General features: G+C 41.7%; 1 protein-coding gene across 1 annotated transcript; it reads right to left on the bottom strand.

Annotated features, from left to right (window-relative positions):
• Positions 1-1,818: 1,818 nt before the first annotated feature.
• Positions 1,819-3,776, bottom strand: LOC109244296 (spindle assembly abnormal protein 6-like). Its single transcript, XM_019411360.1, has 4 exons — positions 3,701-3,776; positions 3,285-3,361; positions 2,457-2,648; positions 1,819-2,391 (listed from the first exon to the last, which is right to left on the bottom strand). Exons 1-4 carry the CDS (start codon positions 3,774-3,776, stop codon positions 1,819-1,821), a joined length of 918 nt encoding a protein of 305 aa, XP_019266905.1.
• Between the last annotated feature and the right edge of the window lie 17,699 nt (positions 3,777-21,475).

Raw genomic sequence — 21,475 nt, 5'->3', positions numbered from 1 at the left:
TTCGAGGCCTTGATTCCGGTCGAAGTTATGTGACCTAGCGCCAGATTTCGACATGCAACGGAAGAATCAAATCACGAGGCTATGAATACTAGCCTCAAATATTAGATGAAAAACGAGAAGCTGCACTTATTCGGATGGCTGCGCAAAAGCAAAGAATCGAGAGATATTATAATAGAAGAACCAATCTTCGCCACTTCGGAATCAACTACTTAGTTCTGAGGAAAGTCACCCTCAATACTCAAGACCCAAACGAAGGGAATCTAGGCCCAAATTGGGAAGGACCATATCGGGTCCTCGGTATCATCAGAAAGGGATCTTACAAACTTGGCACAATGGAGGGCGAACAATTGCCAAACAATTGGAATGTATCTCTCCTCAAACGGTATTATTGCTAAGGTATGACTTTTCCCCTTTCCATTTGGATTTGATACTAACTTATTGCAGGTGTTCGATCGAAGACGTCGAGAAACTCTGCAACACGAGGACCATAGGTTTTAAAGCACGCGTTGCACTCTTTTTCCCTCAGATTGGTTTTTATCCCAAATGGATTTTTCCGGCGAGGTTTTTAACGAGGCAACAATTATGTGCTACCTGAGGAAAATTCAACAGTATCCAAGTCTTCTTTGCAATCAACCTCGAATATTGGGGGCATCACCCTCGGATGTTATATTTTCAAGGAAAGTACTTCATGTCAAAGGGTCTCGATAGCGAAACTTTATAATGGGCCAAACGATCGAATGAACCGTCTCTATATAGATTAGTCGAGCCCCGAGGGCAAAACATGTACGCATGTATAAATTATTTCAAGAAGCATTCTTTTTATGTCAAACATCTTGTGTCTCAAAGAAAGCTTTCTACTATATGAGACCCATACTTATGATTTTGTGAGAAATGGCTCAAGGGACAAGCGCAAATAGACCTCGAACACTCGGGGACTGTCATCGACGGTCGACATATTCGTGTTATCTAAACTCGAATTCATAAGACCTCAAATAGGCACCCCTTTCTCGATTTATAGGCCAAGGCCACCATTCTCGGGGACTAACACTTCGAACAAATTCGAAGTGTTATTGGGGAATAAACCCAAGTGTCATACCCAAAGGCTACAGCCAAATTAATGCAGCTCGGAGATTTCTAAATCCCGCAATCACAATAGGCCTTGAAATTCTTTGAAAAACGGTTAAAAAAGGCTACCCTCGGAAAATAATAAAAAGGGTTTCAATAAATCAACCCTCGAAAAACCTTAAAAGGTATCAAATTATCTTAACACAAACGTGTTAAGGCACAAAAAGCAGAGGGGTGTCATTCAACATCGAACCCTCAAAAAACCCAATGGGTAAATAATACATGCTAAGGCATAAAGAAATTTTTGCTAAGTATTTTAAGCCGAAAGAAGAGAATAATAGCCATCTTTTAGAGGCCATATCGGCCCAATCTAAAGAGCCTAAGGTCCAATACACTTGGAGTTCGAGATCTTGTTCTCACTTCATCCGGACCTAAGGGTTCGATTATCCGAGCCCAAATAAGAACTGACTTGTTTATGGCTCGGGGACTCACCATTATTCGACACATATGCCTCAAGTTCGAACCTTATTTGAACTAGACTGTGCTGACTTCGAGGAAGCCACCCAAAACCAAAGTCTCGAGCGCACTGTTCAAAGCATAAGATCGTGCTAAAATTTTACAAGGCAAGAAACATGATCGAAGACAAAATTTGAGAAGACATTCAAAAGGGAAAGTTTCTTTATATATATATGGGAAAAAATATGTACAAAGGACCGACAGGGGTCTTACAAAAAGAAAAGGAAAAATAAAATCCTAACTATGTCCGGGGCTGGTTTCTCCCTCGGGGGCAGCTTCTCCTTCGGGCCCCTCGTCGTTATCCGACCCGCCTTGACTACCTTCATCGTCATCGCCATCATCGGAGGAGATAAGCAACCTGGCATCAGCTTCAAGCGCCTTAGCTTGAGCTATCTCTTTAGAGAGGTCATAACCTCGAGCATGGATTTCCTCGAGGGTCTCCCTCCGGGATTGGCACTTCGCCAGGTCATTGCTCCGTCGCTCTCGATTAGAGGCCTCCCTTAGCTGCGTTTGAGCAGCCTCGGCATCGGCCAGGTACACGGCTATGGACTTCTCAGCCGTGATCTTTGTCTTCTCGACCTCTGCCTTAGCTTCGGCAAGCTCGGCTTCAAGCTCCTCGATCCTTTTGGCCTGGGCTGAGCTTTTCTCTTTGACGCCCCAAAGTTCGACCTCGGCCGATGACAATTTGGCCAAGGTAGCCTCTTTCTCCGCAGCAAGGCGGTCCATGTTCTCCTTCCACCGATCACAGTCGGCTTTGATCTGATCGACTTCCCCTCGGAGCAGCTCGATCCTTTCCAGCTTTTGCTGTAACTGAGATATTGAAGTATTAGCCTCCACAGTTGATTGAGACCGTACTCTTTCAAAATGATAGTTACCTGCTCATCTAGCTCGGCCTCTTCCTTACGATCCTGGGCCAAGTCTGCTCGGAGATCCCTGATCTCCTCTTCTTTCTTCACATAGAGGCATTTGAGGGTGTCTCTCTCCTTACTAAGCTTCTTCAGATCAGCCTCACACCGGTTTAGCTTGGCTTGGGATTTGGTGAACGCTTCCCGATAAAGCACCACAGCCTATGGAGAAAGGAAAGAAATTATCCAGAAGGACACAAGTTGAAAAACCAATGGCCATCAGCTGCATAGCATAGGTAGCCCACTTGGGCCAAATTACACGTTTAGCCCATTTTACTCTAAAAACAAAACCTTCAATTTATTTGCAACCTCAACCACTTGTTCAATGACTTAACCATTTTCTAAAAAAAGGTCTTTACAAAAATGGTCACATGTAGAATCTAAAATTTATCACAATAAACTATGGTCACATGTAGAAATCTAAAATTTATCACAATAAACTAAAGCTTTCAGGCATGACTCTTTTGTTTTTTTTCTTTAAAGAATGGCCTAACATAAACTGGCCAGAATTATGCAAGGTGCAAAAACTGTCCTTAAACACATTACAATCTTCTTGAAACATCTCATTTTACATGCATTGAAACTATATTAGATAATAAAGTCCAGCTACACATGAATAAACACTATTTGAACATTCAGGGATTCATTTTTATATATGAATCCAACAAGATATACTTAAACAATCAAGAAAACTATCTAGCATTCATTTATCTAGATGGACATGCCCCCAGTAGTCAAGATGAGTTCAAATCTTCTTGTTAATGTGAAAATATCTGCAACATAAGGTTAAAGAGTTACCTGAGTGGCATAATAATAAAAGTACAGCAGTAGGATCAGCAAGAATAGCAACAACACAGCAATAAAGACAGCAGCACCTCAGTGTTAAAACAACCCAGAAAACCAACAAAGATGCTTGAAACTAGTAGCTAAGCAACTTCACAAATTGCCTAAGGGATCTTTCTATTTTTCTCAAAGGTTCACTCTAAGAAACTCACAAAGCTCTGAAATTTCAGCTTGCTATATGTATTAAGCTGCTCATTTTTCTCAAAGATATATGTCTTTTTTAGAGTGTAAAAGATGATCTCTCAATGTAAGATCCCGCCTGTAAAATGAGGAAAGGGCAGCCCTTAAGTAGGCAAAGAAAGTCACTTTTTGGGCAGATTTTGGTTCACCAAAAATTTATCCAAAAATGACTGACTTTTTGTGCTAAACACTGTTCAAAGGCTGTCCGAAAGGTGAAAGGACAGCCTGAAAATCTGCTATAGCAGAAGCAAGGAGAAAAAATATCATTTCAGCCACCCTACTATTCAAAAGTAAGCTACTAGTACCCTAAGTCATGATCAAACCCATAAAAACTTCAGATTTTAACAACATCAATACTACCCTATTAATTTAAACTAAAAAAACTCACACAACTAGCAATTGACAAAACAGAAACAAGACTTCAAATGGAACTAAAAACCCAAACGAACTAGATTAAAACAAATTAATTTGTGCAAACTAACCATATAACAAACAAACTGAATTCACAGACTAATGCTCAAAACAAAAATTAGACGAACATTGCTAGCAATCGGACGATGACGTTCAACGACTAAACAATCGATTAACTAAGTAAACGATTTAAATGATACACTAAGATCCCGTTTAATCAATAATAATCTAACAAATAACTAAACTAAATGGAGATAACTAGTTAAACAATCCTAACTTGAAACTCCAATTAACAAGAAACAACCAAAACAAAAATAAAATAAAAAAATAATCAGAAACTAACTTACTAATATTAAAAAAAATCAGAAATTAATTAAAGGGATGACGATAATACCTAACGGGCATGCCTGAAACTGTCTGAGCCACGAGAAGACGTCGGGATACGAAGAGGCGCCTGTCCGACCCCAAAACACAAGTTCCCTTTTAGAAAAGGCCCAAAACAAGTAAGTTTTGGCATCATACTAGAAGGGAACATGAGTCTTTAGGTCGAGTGGGCTAAAAAATGAGGCAGTGGTGGCCTGAGGTGGTCGCGGCATTGGGGAGAGGGTGGATGGCCGGCGGCCGGAAAATTAGTGGTCGGAGTTTCATCTTGAGATTGATATCAATTGATAGGTCTTGAGGAGCTCTTTCCGTTGATGTAAGTATTGTAGGGTGGTGGTGGTCGGAACTTCACGAATTTTGGCAAAAATGTGGCAGCTAGGGTTTCCTAGATCTAAAATTTGTGGATTTTGAGGGGTTTTTGGGGAATTTAGCTTGGAGATTCGGAAAGAAGGAGTTAAGGAGAGCATGGGGTGAAAAAATGGGGTTGATTGGAGGTGGTCCGCCGGCGGCAGCGATTTCCGGCCGGCGGAGATGGGCAGTGGCCGGTGGAGGCGGTAGAGAGGAGATAGAAAAAAGAGAAGAAGAAGAAAGAGGGAGAGTAATAAGAGAATGGGGCAAATTTTTTGGGATTTTAGGCTTTATATACCTAGGGCAGAGAGTGAATGAGAGTTGTTGGATCAAGATGGAATGGATGGGTAGGATTTGATCTTAGTAAACTAAGAAAACTACATAGTTTTGAAGTCTTCTAGGCCAAAGCATATGGACCAAGTCTTGGGCTGTTGGGCCACCGGTTTTGATCCAATATTTGGGCCAATTTTGGCTTTACAAATGATTAAACCCTATCCCCTAACCCTCATATCAAATTATTTAACATAATCTAATTTAAAAGCCTAAAAATACACACATAAGAATTCTAAAAATTATAATGTAAAAAAAAAAAAGTCAAGAGCAAAAATTAGGCATTTACAACTGCCCCTCTTTGCTCGAGAACATGGAGAGTTTTCGTGTAAAGAAAAGTGAATGCCATGGCTAATTTTTGCTCAAATATCACTCCACTGAAAGCATTTTTGAAAAAGGTGACCGAACCTTGCTTCCGAGGTTGCCTACATATCCTTGGCTATAAAGGAATCAGGTCGGTGTAGTTCTGAGAAAATTTGGTAGCTGGGACTACCGAACATTGGAGTTAAGACTGTCGCTGCTGCTGTTGTTGCTGTTGTTGTTACTCGGTTCTCACATCAAAAGAAAAAGAGAAGAGCACTATATATGTCTGCCAACTAAGAGTACAAAATTCCTATCTATGTGTCTTCTGGAGTCAAATCTTGATTCTTGACCTGCTCGCTTGTGTTGACCTTAGATTGGATCTTGATGCCTTTTTGAAGAAAAGATTATGGCTCGTTCTCGACTGCTTGATTTCCTTCTCAGAACTTGAGAAGATGAATCTTGAGATGCCGAGTTGCTGACACCTCATCGAAACTAACTCTAACTGTCTTATGATCAACAATCTTCTTTCTTCTGATGAGAACTGAAATTGCAAGCTTTAATCTCTACAATATGTGCTTTACGGCAGGGTCCTGCAAAGCCATCAAAGACGAACAAAACGAACAAAAATTTTCTGCCCCAGTCTGGCACTAGGAAAATTTTGTGAGTTATTAGAGAAAGTTGTAAATTATCTAATTTACTAAAAGGAAGACAAAGACAGTAGTATAAACTACTATGTGAAGATATGCCATCACGGGGTAGTACCCTGTGTTACCAAAGGGAATGGAATTAGAGGATGGTACCCTGTATTACTGAAGGGAAACGTAACCGGGGGTTAGCACCTTGTATTACCGAAAAGGAGTGTAATTATGTGTTGGTATCATGTATCACTAGGAAGGGATGTAACCAGGGGTTGGTACCCTGTATTACTGAAGAGAAATGTAACCAGGGGACGGCGCCCTTTATTACTAGGAAGAAATGTAACCAGGGTTTGGAGCCTTGTAATATTGATAAAGTGCTGAATCCCTCTAGGCGAAAAGGTTCTACCTGAGTTAAGCTATGAAAACAAATTGAGCGAAGAGTACTTCTACCCGGCAATATGAGCTGGATCCCCCTATGTGAAACGGTTCTACCTGAGTTAAGCTACGTAAAACACCCTGAGCGAAGAGTACTTCTACCCGAAAATATGAGCTGGATCCCCCTAGGCGAAATGGTTCTACCTGAGTTAAGCTACGTAAAACACCCTGAGCGAAGAGTACTTCTACCCGAAACTATAAGCTGGATCCCCCTAGGCGAAATGGTTCTACCTCAGTTAAGAAACATAAAACACCCTGAGCGAAGAGTACTTCTACCCAGAACTATGAGCTGGATCCCCCTAGGTGAAACGGTTCTACCTGAGTTAAGCTACGTAAAACACCCTGATGAAGAGTACTTCTACCCGGAACTATGAGCTGGATCCCCCTAGGCGAAACGGTTCTACCTGAGTTAAGCTACATAAAACACCTTGAGCGAAGAGTTCTTCTACCCGGAACTATGAGCTGGATCCCCTAGGTGAAACGGTTCTACCTGAGTTAAGCTACATAAAACACCCTGAGCGAAGAGTACTTCTACCCGGAACTATGAGCTGGATCGCCCTAGGCAAAATGGTTCTACCTGAGTTAAACTACGTAAAACAACCTGAGTGAAGAGTACTTCTACCCAGAACTATGAGTTGGATCCCTCTAGGTGAAACGGTTCTACCTGAGTTAAGCTACGTAAAACACCCTGAGTGAAGATTTCTTCTACCCGGAACTATAAGCTGGATCCCCCTAGGCAAAATGGTTCTACCTGAGTTAAGCTACGTAAAACACCCTGAGTGAAGAGTACTTCTACCCAGAAATATGAGCTTGATCCCTCTAGGTCGAAACGGTTCTACCTGAGTTAAGCTACGTAAAACACCGTGAGCGAAGATTACTTCTACCCAGAACTATGAGCTGGATCCCCTAGGTGAAACGGTTCTACCTGAGTTAAGCTACGTAAAACACCCTGAGTGAAGAGTACTTCTACCCGAAAATATGAGCTGGATCCCCCTAGGCGAAATGGTTCTACCTGTGTTAAGCTACGAAAATGGGAGGTGTGAACAATAGTGATGCATGCTGAAAATAAAAGAAAATGGAGATTTTAAAGAGCTTACGTTTGGTGACATTCGTTCTTTTAGAATCGCCATTCTGCACTGCTTTGTTCCTGCTTCAAACAAAGAAAAATTTGTGAGTTTTTAAAGTGGTGGTTGGTTTGTGGCCTTGATGCCCTGAGTAGTTTGATTCACGGCCACTGTTGTCGAAGAACCGATTCTGTCAGCGTGGTACCGAGATGCTCGACTGCTCTGTATCATTTTCTGGAGACCTTGGCTTTCCAATGTTGCCCCCAACTGTTTCACACCCAGATGTCCATGGTACCGCCACCCTTATCTCCAAGGCAATTTTTCTTTAAAATCAAACTCAGTTGTCTTGCACCCGGTATCAGTTTGTGTTCGTAGTGCTTATCAACTTTTCTCATGAAGCAGGTCTTGCTTAGGGGACCTTTTTAGTTTCTTTGAGACACTTTGTTCGCCTAATCAAATGAGATCACATATGGATTGGTTCCTTCGTCAATGCCATACATGCCCCAAATTGTGCTCGATATTACGGGAAAATCGTAGCCAGTTTTGCAGCCATTTCTTTGCTTCGCTTTTGATGCACGATTAGACCGAAAGGGATTCAAAGAAAAATTATGGGTAAAAATAGAATAATAATTGGAAGTGAAAAAGAACTGTGCTTAAACAAAAGGTTTCCCTTTTGGGGAAAGGAATAGGGAGACTTATCTGGAGGTATGTGCCGACTTCAATAAATCATGACATGCATTTTGGACTGGACGCCTGATCCGTCTGAGCTGTCTAATTCTCAAAATCCGTCGCAAATGTTCATCTTGAAATTGTCTTGGTTGTGCCCATGCGGGAGAATTGTAGACCCTCATTCGGCTAGTAACGCCCTTTGCGGGTTCTCGCTAACTGGCCTCTCTCATTTATCTACTCACCGTCGCCTTATGGTGCCCATCTGGGTTTTCATCAATAAGACTCTCTTATTTCTCTACTCACTGTCGCCTTATAGTGACCGCATGGGTTTTCACCGATAAGACTCTCTCATTTCTTCTCTTCTTTTTTTTCTTTTTTTTAAGATACTGCATACGGGAGGTTGCCCAATGCTCTTGGCATGGGGACTTCAAACATTTTCAAAGATCGATCAAAAGTTCCTAACAGGGAAAAAGCGAAAAGAACCTTGAACTGAATTACAACTTTTGGAACCGTTTTTATAGGGAAAAACCGTAAAATAAAACAAACTTCTGCCCCAGTTTTGGAGTATTAGGAATATGGATATTTTGTTCTGATAGGACCGAACCCAGGGTAAGGCTGCCTACGTATCCTTTGGAAATCAGGTCAGACGTAGTTCAATGACTCCGAAGCTTTGTTGTTTGACTATTTTTTCTTTCTTTCTTTCTTTCTTTTAAGTACACAGGTTCCAGAAGGTGCAAAACAAAGAAGACAAATACTACTCAAAAGGGTTAACAAAAGAGTGACACCTATTTGGAATAGCGAGCAAATGATATCCTTTGTCATCTCGATCTGAGAAAATCAATGCGTTAAAGTTCTACAGTGGCCATGTCTGAATAATATCTTTTGACTGCATCTGCATTTATAGTCATGTCTGGTACTCGTCCTTCTTCATCTACCAAGTGCAAGGCCCCTTTTGGTAATACTTTCTTGATGATGTAGGGTCCTTGCCAGTTTGGTGCAAACTTTCCTTTAGCTCCAACCTGGTGCGGAAGGATGCGTTTCAAAACTAGCTGGCCTACCTCAAACTACCTTGGGCGCACTTTTTTATTGTAAGCGCGTGCCATTCTTTGTTGGTATAGCTGGCCGAAACACACTGCTGCTAGCCGTTTTTCATCGATCAACATCAGTTGTTCTAATCGGGTCTTGACCCACTCAGTGTCTTCAATATCTGATTCCACAATAATTCGAAGAGAGGGAATTTCGACTTCAGTGGGCATTACAGCTTCAGTTCCATTTACAAGCAGATACGGAGTTGCACCAACAGATGTGCGAACAGTCGTGCGGTATCCCAAAAGAGCAAAAGGCAACATTTCATGCCATTGCCTGGAACCTTGGATCATCTTCCTAAGAATCTTCTTGATGTTCTTGTTCGCCGCTTCGACGGCTCCATTGGCTTTGGCCGGTAGGGGGTAGAATGGCGATGCATGATTTAAAATTGTTCGCATACCTCCTTCATCAAATGGCTATTTAGATTGGCTGCATTATCAGTGATAATGGTCTTTGGGATACCAAAGCGACAGATGATGTTGGAATGAATAAAGTCTACCACTACTTTCTTGGTGACTGCTTTGAAAGTGACGGTCTCCACCCACTTGGTGAAGTAATCAATTGCAACCAAAATGAATCTATGCCCATTTGAAGCCTTTGGCTCGATTGGCCCAATAACATCCATTCTCCAAGCAACGAAAGGCCAAGGAGAGGACATGGGATGCAACTTCTAAGGAGGCGAGTGAATCAGGTCACCATGAATCTGGCATTGGTGACACTTGCGAACAAAACTGAAGCAATCTCGCTCCATAGTAAGCCAATAATACCCTTCCCGCAGAATCTCCTTCACCAAAACATATCCATTCATGTGAGGTCCACATACCCCCGAATGCACTTCACTCATGATCCGCTCCACTTCTGTAGCATCTATGCATCTCAACAAGTTTAAATCTGGGGTCCTCTTGTACAGAATTTCCCCATTCAAGAAGAAACCACTGGCGAGCCACCTTATAGTTCTTTTTTTATCTCCCTTGGCATGCTATATTCTCTTGTTTTCAGGAATCGTTTTATGTTATGATACCATGGTTCACCATCTGGTTCTGTGTCAATTGTATTGCAGTAACCGTGTTGATTCCGAACTTGGATTTCTAGTGGATCAATATGACTGTTGCCTGGATAAGGGAGCATCGAGGCTAAAGTAGCCAAGGCATCGTCTAGCTCGTTGTGAAACCTGGGAATGTACCTGAACTCGATGGATTTAAATCTTTTGCTCAAGTCTTACACACATTGTCTGTATGGAATAAGCTTGATGTCTCGAGTCTCCCATTCGCCCTGAGTTTGCCGGATAAGCAAGTCGGAATCTCCCATAACCAATAGTTTATGCACGTCTAGATCGATGGACATTTTTAGACCCATGATACAAGCTTCGTATTCTGCCGTATTATTGGTACAGAAGAACCGAAGTTGGGTCGTTGCAGGGTAATGATGTCCAATAGGTGAGATAAGGATTGCCCCGATACCAACTCCTTTGATATTGACAGGCCCATCAAAATACATTTTCCATACAAGGTCATCGTCTGGAACTACTTCCTCTATTGAGTTGACCTCTTCATCTGGGAAGTATGTGCTAAGTGGCATGTACTCATCATTAACTGGATTCTCTGCCAAATGATCTGCCAAAGCCTGTGATTTCATCGCGTTGCGGGTGACATAGACGATGTCGAACTCTGTGAGCAGGATTTGCCATTTTGCGAGCCTGCCAGTGGGCATTGGCTTTTGGAAGATGTACTTCAAAGGATCCATTCTGGATATGAGGTAAGTAGTGTAGGCCAAAAGATAATGTCTCGGCTTCTGAGCGACCCAAGTCAAGGCACAACATGTCCTTTCTAAAAGGGTGTACTTAACCTCATAATTGGTGAACTTCTTGCTCAAATAATAGATTGCATGTTCCTTTTTGCATGTCGGATCATGTTTCCTCAGAACGCATCCAAAGGAATTATCCATCACCGATAGATATAAAAGCAAAGGCCTACCAGGTTCAGGTGGGACCAATACAGGGGGTTTTGACAGATAATCTTTGATCCTGTCAAAAGCTTTTTGGCAATTGTCCGTCCACTTGATAGCGGCATCCTTTTCAGCAACTTAAAGATGGGCTCCCACGTGGTTGTGAGCTGAGCAATGAACCTACTGGTGTAGTTCAACCTCCCGAGAAAACTCATGACTTCCTTTTTGTTCTTCGGGGGTGGCAGATCTCGAATGGACTTTATCTTAGATGGATCCAATTTGATGCCTCTCCAGCTGACTATAAAACCGAGGAATTTCCCAGATGGAACCCCAAATGCACACTTGGGTGGATTAAGCTTAAGGTCATACCTTCGAAGCCGTTCGAAGAACTTTTTCAAATCACACACGTGATCAGCTTGTGTCTTTGATTTTATGATGACATCATCGACATATATTTCAATCTCTTTGTGCATCATGTTGTGAAAAATGGTGGTCATGGCCCTCATGTAAGTTGCCCCTGCATTCTTTAAACCGAATGGCATGACCCCGTAACAATAAGTACCCCATGGAGTGGTGAAAGCGGTCTTTTCTGCATCATCCTCATCCATTAGAATTTGGTGGTACCCAGCATAGCAATCCACGAACGATTGTATCTCATGCTTTGTGCAATTATCTACAAGAATGGTCTTGCTTTGTTCAGGTCCCTATAGTCAACACAGACTCTGGTTTTTCCATCCTTCTTCGGCACAGGCACAACATTTGCCACCCAGGTGGTGTATCGGACAGCTCTGACCACATTAGCGCTCAGTTGCTTCATTATTTCCTCTTTGATTTTGTCACTCATGTTTGTTTTAAATTTTTGTTGCTTTTGTTGGACTGGTAGAAAACCAGGATACGTAGGAAGCTTATGAACCACTAGATCAGCACTTAAACCCGGCATATCATCGTAAGACCAAGCAAACACATCTTTGTATTCAAATAAAATTTGAAACAAGGCATCTCTGGTTTTTTGTTCAGTGTGAATGCTTATCTTCGTTTCTCTAACTTCTTCATGACTTTCTATATTAATCGGCTCAGTTTCATTGAGGTTGGGCTTAGGCTTGTTTTCAAATTGTTCCAACTCTCTTTTTATTCCTCAACAACCTCATATTCATCATATTCAACCTCTTGATGCATTATTTTGATATTAGACAGCTTTTTAAGATCTGGGCGTGAATTCCACATGCATGTCATGTTATTAAAGCGGGCATTAACGAAACTGAAATGGAAATAAAATGAAAGGAATTAGGAAAAGGAAAAGATACAAAACTTAATAGGAAACTGAACTGCATTTCATTGAATTCGAAAGGATAGAAGGGTTAACATCAAAACAAAACAATCATACTGAGATGTTTGGATTACAACCCTTAAAGTAACCTAAAATACAAAAAAGAAACTGCAAAAGCAAACTACCAAGACTCCTTCCTTGTGGGAAAAGGAGTTGCTTCCCAGTTGTTGAGCATGGTTTCTGGGCCAATTAGTTGCATATCGGCACGACTAGTGCCTTCACCAGCCTGGATCATATTCACTTCAGAAAACATCTGGCTGAGGCCATGGAAAATTTCATCAATGTTTTCCTGTACCGAGTAATTTTGACCCTCTTGGAGTCGTGGCTTGACAAAAGTGTAGAAAATGTGAGGGATAGGTTGTTGCAAGACCCATCCATGCTTTTTGTGGTGCTTGGCTTTGTCTTCATCTGCTTGTGTTGTCCTGAAGCCTAAGCCAAAAGTACCCTAGTTAGTGAATGGAGAAATAGGCTTTGAAATTCCTTGCAATGATGCCCCCAAGCCTTTTCCTGGATCATAACCTTGTCTCAGCATAAGTGCAGCCACCATTACAGATGTGGCGGAAAGACGAGGATGCAAAATGGGCTTTCCTTCCTCAACATGGTCCACAGCAACCACTTCAAAAGCCTGATAGACAATGGACTCATACCCTTCCTTGGCCTCAATACAGAGGATTAATGGGTCTTTATATATGGAAGACTCGTCTTCCCCGTGAACAATAATTTCTTGCCTGTCATTTTCGAATTTGAGCATCTGATGCAAGGTGGATGGCACAGCTCGGGCCGTATGGATCCATGGCCTTCCAAGAAGAAAGTTATAAGAAGTGACCATGTCCACTACTTGGAAGACAATCTCAAAGTCAACCGGCCCAATCGTCATGGCAGGCCCAATCATCTCTTGCTGAGCCATCAAAAGCCCGGATACGAACATTGTTGGGTCGGATTCTGTCTGTATTGATCTTCATGCTTTGCAAGGTAGAGAGAGGGCATACATCTACACTTGAGCCTCCATCAACCATGACTCGCTTTACATAATGCCCCTCATATTTGACCATCAAGTTTAAAGCCCTATTGTGCCCGGCTCCCTCCTCGGAAAGTTCATCATCAGTAAAGGAGATTCTATTTGCTCAAAAAATCTGTTGGCCATCTTCTCCAACTGATTCACTGTGGTCTCCTCTAATATATGTGCCTTGTTCAGGACCTTGATTAGTACACGGGCATGCTCTTTGGAATGTATGAGCAGAGATAGTAGAGAGATTTAGGCAAGAGTCTTTCTCAGCTAGTCGATGATTAAGTAATCCTGAACTTTCATCTTTTTCCAAAACTCTTCCGCCTCTGCTTCAGTGGCCGGTTTCTTTATTGGCAATTGGCCTTCTCTGATTTGCTTGGCCTTCCTCAACTCTTCTGGTGAGTAACATCTCCCCTATCGAGTCAAACCTCCAGTTTCCCCCACTTCCTCTATGATTTCCTTGCCTTTTTAGGTCATCACATTTTTGTTGTAGTTCCAAGGAGTGGTTTTTGTGTTGGTCACAAGGGGTTGCACGGCAGGTTTGATTATGATCGGCTCTGTTATACCTTTCGTACCTCCCTGCTTCTGCCTTGTGATGGGGTGGCCTCCAAGTACATATAACCTTGGGCTTGGAACACTTGAGTGAACTTCCAACCTCGAGATTTTTGGAACAAATAAAGTTGCCTTATTTGAGCTCTGGGCGCTTTTCACAATCAATAGCACATCTCGGCTGGGACTTACTTCCAGACATGTTCCTTCTTGAATTGCACCCACTGTCATTTATGCTCGACCGACCGGCTTGTATTCTTGATCTAGGCCAATCATTGCCACAAAATGAACATCATTGTATGCTGGCAACGAGTTGTTTGTCACATTAGGAGGGTCCTCGCCATTCGTCACTACAATCAGTTTTTCATAAATGAGTCTCTCTATGGCTCTTTTCAGAGTCCAACAGTCATCAGTGCTATGCCCTGGGGCACCGGAATGATATTCACATCTAGCATTTGCTTGAAATCCATGTGAATCAGGATGCATATGGTGGGGAGCGATGGGTCCAATCACGCCCATTTGCTTCAGCTTCTGGAATAGACTAGAGTATGATTCGGCCAATGGAGTGAATTTTTCTATCGGCTCTCTCGACCATAATCCTGCCTGGGACGAGCATTGTAGGGTGCCCGAAAATTTTGCTGCTGAGGTCGGGGGACCCTTGGAGCCGGTGCTCGTACCTGCTACTTGGGAGGCGGAGCATATGATTGAGCATGAAACACTGTATATTGTGGTGGGCCCACGGAGTATTGAGGAATTGGCGGGGGATAATAGTATGGAGGGTAGCTGGATTGCCCCTGCTGAACTTGCACATAAGGGTGCGATGCCCCTCTTTGAACTTTCCTAAATCCCGAAGTCATCATGGACCCTTCATCTCTCTTCTTTCTATTTGCCAAACCTCCCGACCCATTTTGGATAGCTTGGGTGGTGGCTTTGAGAGCAGCTTGACTTACAATTCTGCCAGTCTTGAGGCCATTTTCGACCATCTCCCCTATTTTGATTGCTTTTGCAAAAGGTCTACCCATCGCGGACATCATGTTCTGAAAGTAATCAGGATCTTGAGCCTCCAGAAAAATAGTGATCAACTCGTGGTTATCCATGGGTGGCTTAACTCTAGCCGCTTGCTCCCTCCACTTGATGGCATACTCCTTAAAACTTTCGGTCGGCTTTTTCTTCATATTGGACAAGGAATTACGATCCGGTGCAATATCAATGTTGTACTGAAATTGTTCGACGAAGGCCTGGGCCATGTCATCCCAAACATGCCACTGAGAGATATCTTGGTCAATGAACCATTCAGAAGCTACCCCCACAAGGCTTTCCCCAAAATAAGCCATCAGCGGCTCCTCTTTTCCTCCTGCACCCCTCAGCTGGTTGCAATCCTTTTCAAGTGGGCGATAGGGTCGCCGTGTCCATCATATTTCTTGAATTTTGGGGTCTTGAACCCTCGTGGCAAATGGATGTGAGGGAACATGCATAGATCACTGAATGAAATAATTTTGTGACCACCTAGCCCCTGTATATTCTTTATATTCTATTCAAGACTTTTCATTTTCCTGACCATCTCATCTGGCTCAACCGTCGTGGCAGGCTTTTCATTTTCCACTGGTGATTCGTACTGAGGAGTCTGATTGTATGGAGCCAAGACCCCGAAAGCCATATTTGGAGAATAGTATTGGCCATCATAAGCATTAGATGGTGGCTCATTGTTTGGCCTCATCACAGGTGGTGGCGGCGGGATTGTATATACCGGTGCGCTAGATACGACGAGAGGGGTGTTCCTGACTAGTGTGACTGGAGGTCGCATATTATAGGTACCGGGGGCAGCATGGAGGCTGTAGTTTGGCACATACCCTGGTGGTAGAATGTGATCGCTCGTTGCATGGAGCGGTGTTTGAGTAGCCTGGGGTATGGTGGAAGTTCCCTCTGAGGGACCCTGGGGTGGAGGTCGACCGGAAACCCAAGCTTGATATACATCTGACAGTTGTTGTCTCAATTTTCTTATCTCCTCCGACTCTTGCTCAACTGACTGACCCTGCGGATTGTCACTGACCAACTCGATTTCATCACTGTTATCCATTACCACCGCTCCCTTAGATCTTGTGAAGTAATGATGTGTTTCCAGTTTCACCACAAACCAACCACTTTAATCTTATTGAGTAAGAGGCAACAAATGTGTTAGGGTTAAGCATTTTACAGATAGGAACACACGTAGATATGCTATGCTCCTAAATATCACCATCTCTAATATGCTTTTGGAAGGCTTCATGTTTCATTCCGGCTTATCAGCTTGTTGCTTATTGACATTGTTATTTCCTCCTTTTTGTTTTCACTCGCCTTGTCTTGATCCCTCACTTTAGAGTCATTGAAAAATATTTGATCAAACCTTTTGTGGGTTTCCTACGTATCATGACGCCACATGAATCAGATCATTACGTAGTTCAGGTACATGACCATTTTTTTTTTACAAAACAAACATCATTTTGGTTCATTTTCAAATTTTTCTAAACAAAATCTTTTTCATTGATTTTCAATATATATATATATATTTTTTGATACAAGACTGCAAAAGCAAGAATTACATAAAGATAAACAAGACCAGACCTGACTCAAACAGACTTTTTAGGATAAAAGGCAAAACAACAAGACTCAAAACACCAAAAGACTCTTACAAACTCAAAAACAACAAAAGAATAATGAAAAGGGACTGATAACTAAAAGAAGACTTTGATCTCTGCAGTAGAATCCACCAGCATCACTGTAATCAAGGCGCTTGTTCCTGCGGCTGACCCCTAACATTGCGGTATATCCTCTCCAAGTCTGCAGATATATGACGAGCAACGTTCAATGATACTTCTACAAACCGCTCGGGTGTCATTCCCTGGCAACTCCTACATGCTCTTGAGGTATATGTGGCTACCTCGAGTATCTTTCCCTTAATGTATTCCTGAGCCACGTGCAACCCTTGATTTTGCTGACCATGGGTCTCAGCTAGATCCAGCGCATCACGCTCACGGTACAAGTCCATATCTCTTTGGCGCCGAACTTCTAGCGACTCCGCTTCTAACTGATTGATCACCTTTTGGTAGTGGTGTCTTTCTATTTCAAACTCCGCGATCTGGCTCTCCTTGCTTGACTCAACTCCCCCTATCTGATCCCTTAGAGCTTGGATTAATGGAGAAAAATCTCTACGCTCATGATCACGGACCACCTTGAACTGGGTTTCTCTTTCTTCTTGTTGTTGAGCGGTAGTGATCACTTTTTTCTGTCTAATTTGAGCTTTGAGCGCTCGCCTCTCTTGTACCCACTGAGCCTTTTCCAGCTCGAAATTAGCCTGTTGTATGTCAATGGCTGTCTCCAGAATGCCCTCATCTTCTTGTAAGATGTCAATATGAGATTGGAACTCTTGTGCCACTTCCCTTCTGGTTTCTCTAACTCTAGCCTCGATCCCCTCCTTCAAATCAACTGCATGACGTATGGATCTTTCTGGCCTTTGCTCGGGGATAGCCTGGTTGTGAAACCACTCAAGGTATGCGAGGCTTACCTCCCCACGGTCACAATCAGCTACCATCCCGTCCAAATCAGAAAATCGACCACCAAACCAAACCATTTGTGCATATGACTCCCTTGGAGGTTCCTCTCCCTTGAATTCCCACACGAACGGACGCATGTCCTCAATCGGGGGCCTCTTTTGCTCTCTCCTTAGCCGGCGCATGACGCGCAGGGGCGCGTAGGTTGGAAACCTCTGAAACCCATGAGTAGGGGTGTTCATTGTTCGATTTGGATCGGTTTTTCCCTAAAAAGAAACCAAACCAAGTGAGTAGGTTTTTCAAATATTAGAACCAAACCAAACCAATTAAGTCGGTTTTTTCTCGATTCGGTTTATGTCGGGTTTTGTCGGTTTTTCGGTTTTTTCGGTTATTTGTCTGTTTTTTCTTAAATATAAGACATACACTACCAAACACATATTCCGGCGACCACATTTTCAACGAAGCACTATCAAATCAATTGCCCTTTGAGAAATCTATTATTTACTAAAATATATTGATGATAGTTGAATCAAATACTGGTGAATAATTTAAGGACTCAATTAAAAAATATATTATTTTTAACATGAAAAGGTATCTTACACTTAACAAAAGAAAACTACCAATCAAATTAGAATATAAAGGTAAAGAACTGTAGTAAAAGTGCAAACGATTAACATTCACCATAAAAAATTTGAAGCTTTGTATAAAATATACATATATATAGGTGTAATAATAAATTTAAAATAGCTACTCCTATAGGCGGTTTGGTTCGGGTTTTTTCGATTATTTTTTATTAAAACCAAAACCAAACCAAATTTGATCGATTTTTAAAATTCAAAACCAAAACCAAACCAAACCAAAAAATATCGATTTTTTTGGTCGGCTTGGTTTGGTTTTCGATTTGGTTCGATTTTTCAGATTTTTATGAACACCCCTACCCATGAGTATGAAGAACGGGCGATACGTCGACACATGCATGACCCTAGCAGAAGGGAACCAATAATAGTTCCAAGTGATTCTATCAGCACTCAATGAACCAAATAATGTCCGCCAGGCCTTCACCCCCTCTGGAATATTAAAACTTGTGGCCCTGTCTGGGTGACATCCAATGTAATTCAGCCAGTTTTCATTGAAATTTATTACTATCGGATGATGATAAAGGTGCTCTATGAACCACATTTGTAGCAGAATGTTGCATCCCTCGAAGTAATCTTCACCCTCTTGGCAGCAGGTCAAAGCTCGAAAAATATCTCCCAAAATCATGGGAAGAATGGTATGATCCTCGCTACTTTGCAAATACGAGACTACCACAACCAATCGAATTTTGATGCGCCCACCATGCTCTGGAAAGACCATGATCCCTAGAAATGATATCATGAACGCGAAGATTCTCAACTCCCTCCAAGCGTCGTAACTCAACTGGTTGACGAATTCTATGCCCGAGAAGTTTTCAAACCCTTTCTCGTCCCCAAACCTGTCGTAAAGATATTCCAACAGAACCCAACCTTCGTTTAAGCAAACCATTGGAATTCGACGGAGGCATAACTTCTTTAAAAAGTTGTTCACACCAAATTTTCTCGGAGCAACAGGCTTTTTCCCACGAAGGTCTCTCCTCAATCCGGTGAACACACCTAATTCTTCCAATGTAGGCGTCATTTCACAATCTTTGAACCTGAAGACATTGTTGACGAGGTCCCGAAAACCCACTAGAGCCTCGATTAAATCTCTGTTAGGCTTAATTCTCATGATGTTTGTGAGGAACTTGAGGTGCTTAAATACTTGATTTTGTTAGCAAAACTAGCCCACCAATTACAGAGACTACTCGGGGTCTTATCTCAGATCAAGAACATAGGAGGTGTCTCGTCCCTTACTCTTTTTCTGACTGCTTGTTTGTGGAGAACTCATGGTGAACCTAAGAATAAGATAAAAACGGTCAGGATTTACCTAAATTATATGCAAATTCTGATCATTTTTTTTGGCCAATTTAGGACTCGATCTATTTTTTATTTATTATTATTATTATTATTATTATTATTTTGAAACTACCTGACACAAAAGTTGAGATGACAAAAGAAGAAAAAATGGGTATTATTACGAAAATGGCCCTTTGATACTTCCACAGAAGGCATAAAGGATGTCTCGGCAAAAACAGCCAAATATAGGAAAAAATGATAAAAAGTAGACAAAACAAATAAATAAAAACTATTTTTACGAAAACGGCCCTTCTCTACTCCCGAGAGGAGTTCAAAGGCTGTCTCAGCAAATATAACCACACAAAACTAGATAAAAATGGCTATTATTGCGAAAACAGCCTTTCGATACTTCCGGAAAGGTTTAAAGTTGCTTCGACAAAAACTGGCCAGACATAAGGGCAAAATGATAAAAGGTGAATAAATATGGATAAAGTAGCTATTTTTACAAAAACGGCCCTTCAGCACTTCCCAGGAAGATTTTAAGGCTGTCTTGGCAAAACAGCAGGAACACGAGGGCAAAACAATAAAAAGAGTGACCAAAAATAGCATTTTTTTCCGAAAATGTTATGCACATGCAGAATTTTATGCTCCTTTTTCTTCTTTTTTTTTTGAATAATGTGGGCTGAACCCGATGGAGGTTGCCTACGTATCTCACATCCGGTGAGAATCAAACCCGCGTAGTTTGGTAAAACTGGGTACTTTTCTCTTTTGATTTTTATGAAAATTAATCTTTACACCTCACGCCATACTACTACAAAATCTTTTTTTTTAAGATTATTTGTCCTAAACTAAGAGCATGATTCCTTTTTTTTCGTTTTTTTTTTTTAATAATTCCGCTACACTAATTTTCTAAAGCCGTTCGACATGCAAGTAAGCCTTCCAAATGATGTATCAAGTAGCACATAAGTGAACATGATGGTCTCAAAGAGGAAACCTGTCTTATACGGACTCGGCCCCTGTGCCGAGTTTCGCTAAGTCAAATGCACGTGATGCACATAAAGCGAACCTACTAGGGATATCCGGCATGAGGTTTGTTCTTCTAGATTTAAATCCTGGTGGAGAAGGTATCTAGACTGGCTTACTCGAGCGGAAAACTCGAGCCGAGGAGGGTCAGTGTACCGGTAGCATTGCTTTCCGGCTTAACTGGTGGTGCTCCCCGCCTAAAACTTGTGTGACTAAAATCCTTCACCGGGTGACAAGCACCTCGGCTATCTCAAAGAAAGCGGGCTATGTCAAGCAAGTGCCCAATTTTAATTTCAAGAAGACTCAGAGGGGGTGCGTGATAAAACAGTTTATATGTACAGTTCAACAATATCAAAACGGTAAAAACGAACAAGTAGCACATTAGGCACAAATAAATCACAATATTTATAAAATTAATAAAGCCAAATAAAAAGTCAACATGTACAAGCTCGAATTCTGGTTGGTCCCCAGCAAAGTCGCTAGAGCTGTCACACCCCTTTTCTACCCCCGCAAAAGATAAAGATATATTGATCTGTGGGTTAAAGAGTTTTTCCAATTAAAGTGATAATTTTGAAATAGGGATTATTTTGTTTACAGGGTCGCCACTTGGAATCGATTTTTTGGGTGTTCCAAGTCACCTTTTATTTGAATCCCCATTCAAAGGAAGATTTGACTCTTTTATATCGGTCCGCAAAAATAAAGTTCGAGTAAGGAATTCTGTTGACCGGGGAGAAGGTGTAAGGAATTTCTCGAGTCACGTGGTTCTAGCACGGTCGCTTTATTGACTTAAAACTTGTCTTGAATTAATTTTGGACAAAACGCGATTTATATGATTTTTATGTTTTACCTATCCGCTTTTATTTCTTGATTATTAGAATTACTAAACAAAATAATTTAGATAATGTTGCGTTGTGATACCACGCTACGCAAGCGAATGCGTGATCGAATAATAAAAAAATTAATGAACTTTTCATAATTGCGCCTCGCAAGCGAATCCGAAATCATGACAATC

The sequence above is a fragment of the Nicotiana attenuata genome, unplaced genomic scaffold (assembly GCF_001879085.1).
Source record: "Nicotiana attenuata strain UT unplaced genomic scaffold, NIATTr2, whole genome shotgun sequence".
NCBI classification, from domain to species: Eukaryota; Viridiplantae; Streptophyta; class Magnoliopsida; order Solanales; family Solanaceae; genus Nicotiana; species Nicotiana attenuata.
The sequence above is the reverse complement of the archived record's forward strand: the minus strand, read 5'-3'. Positions and strand labels throughout refer to the sequence as shown.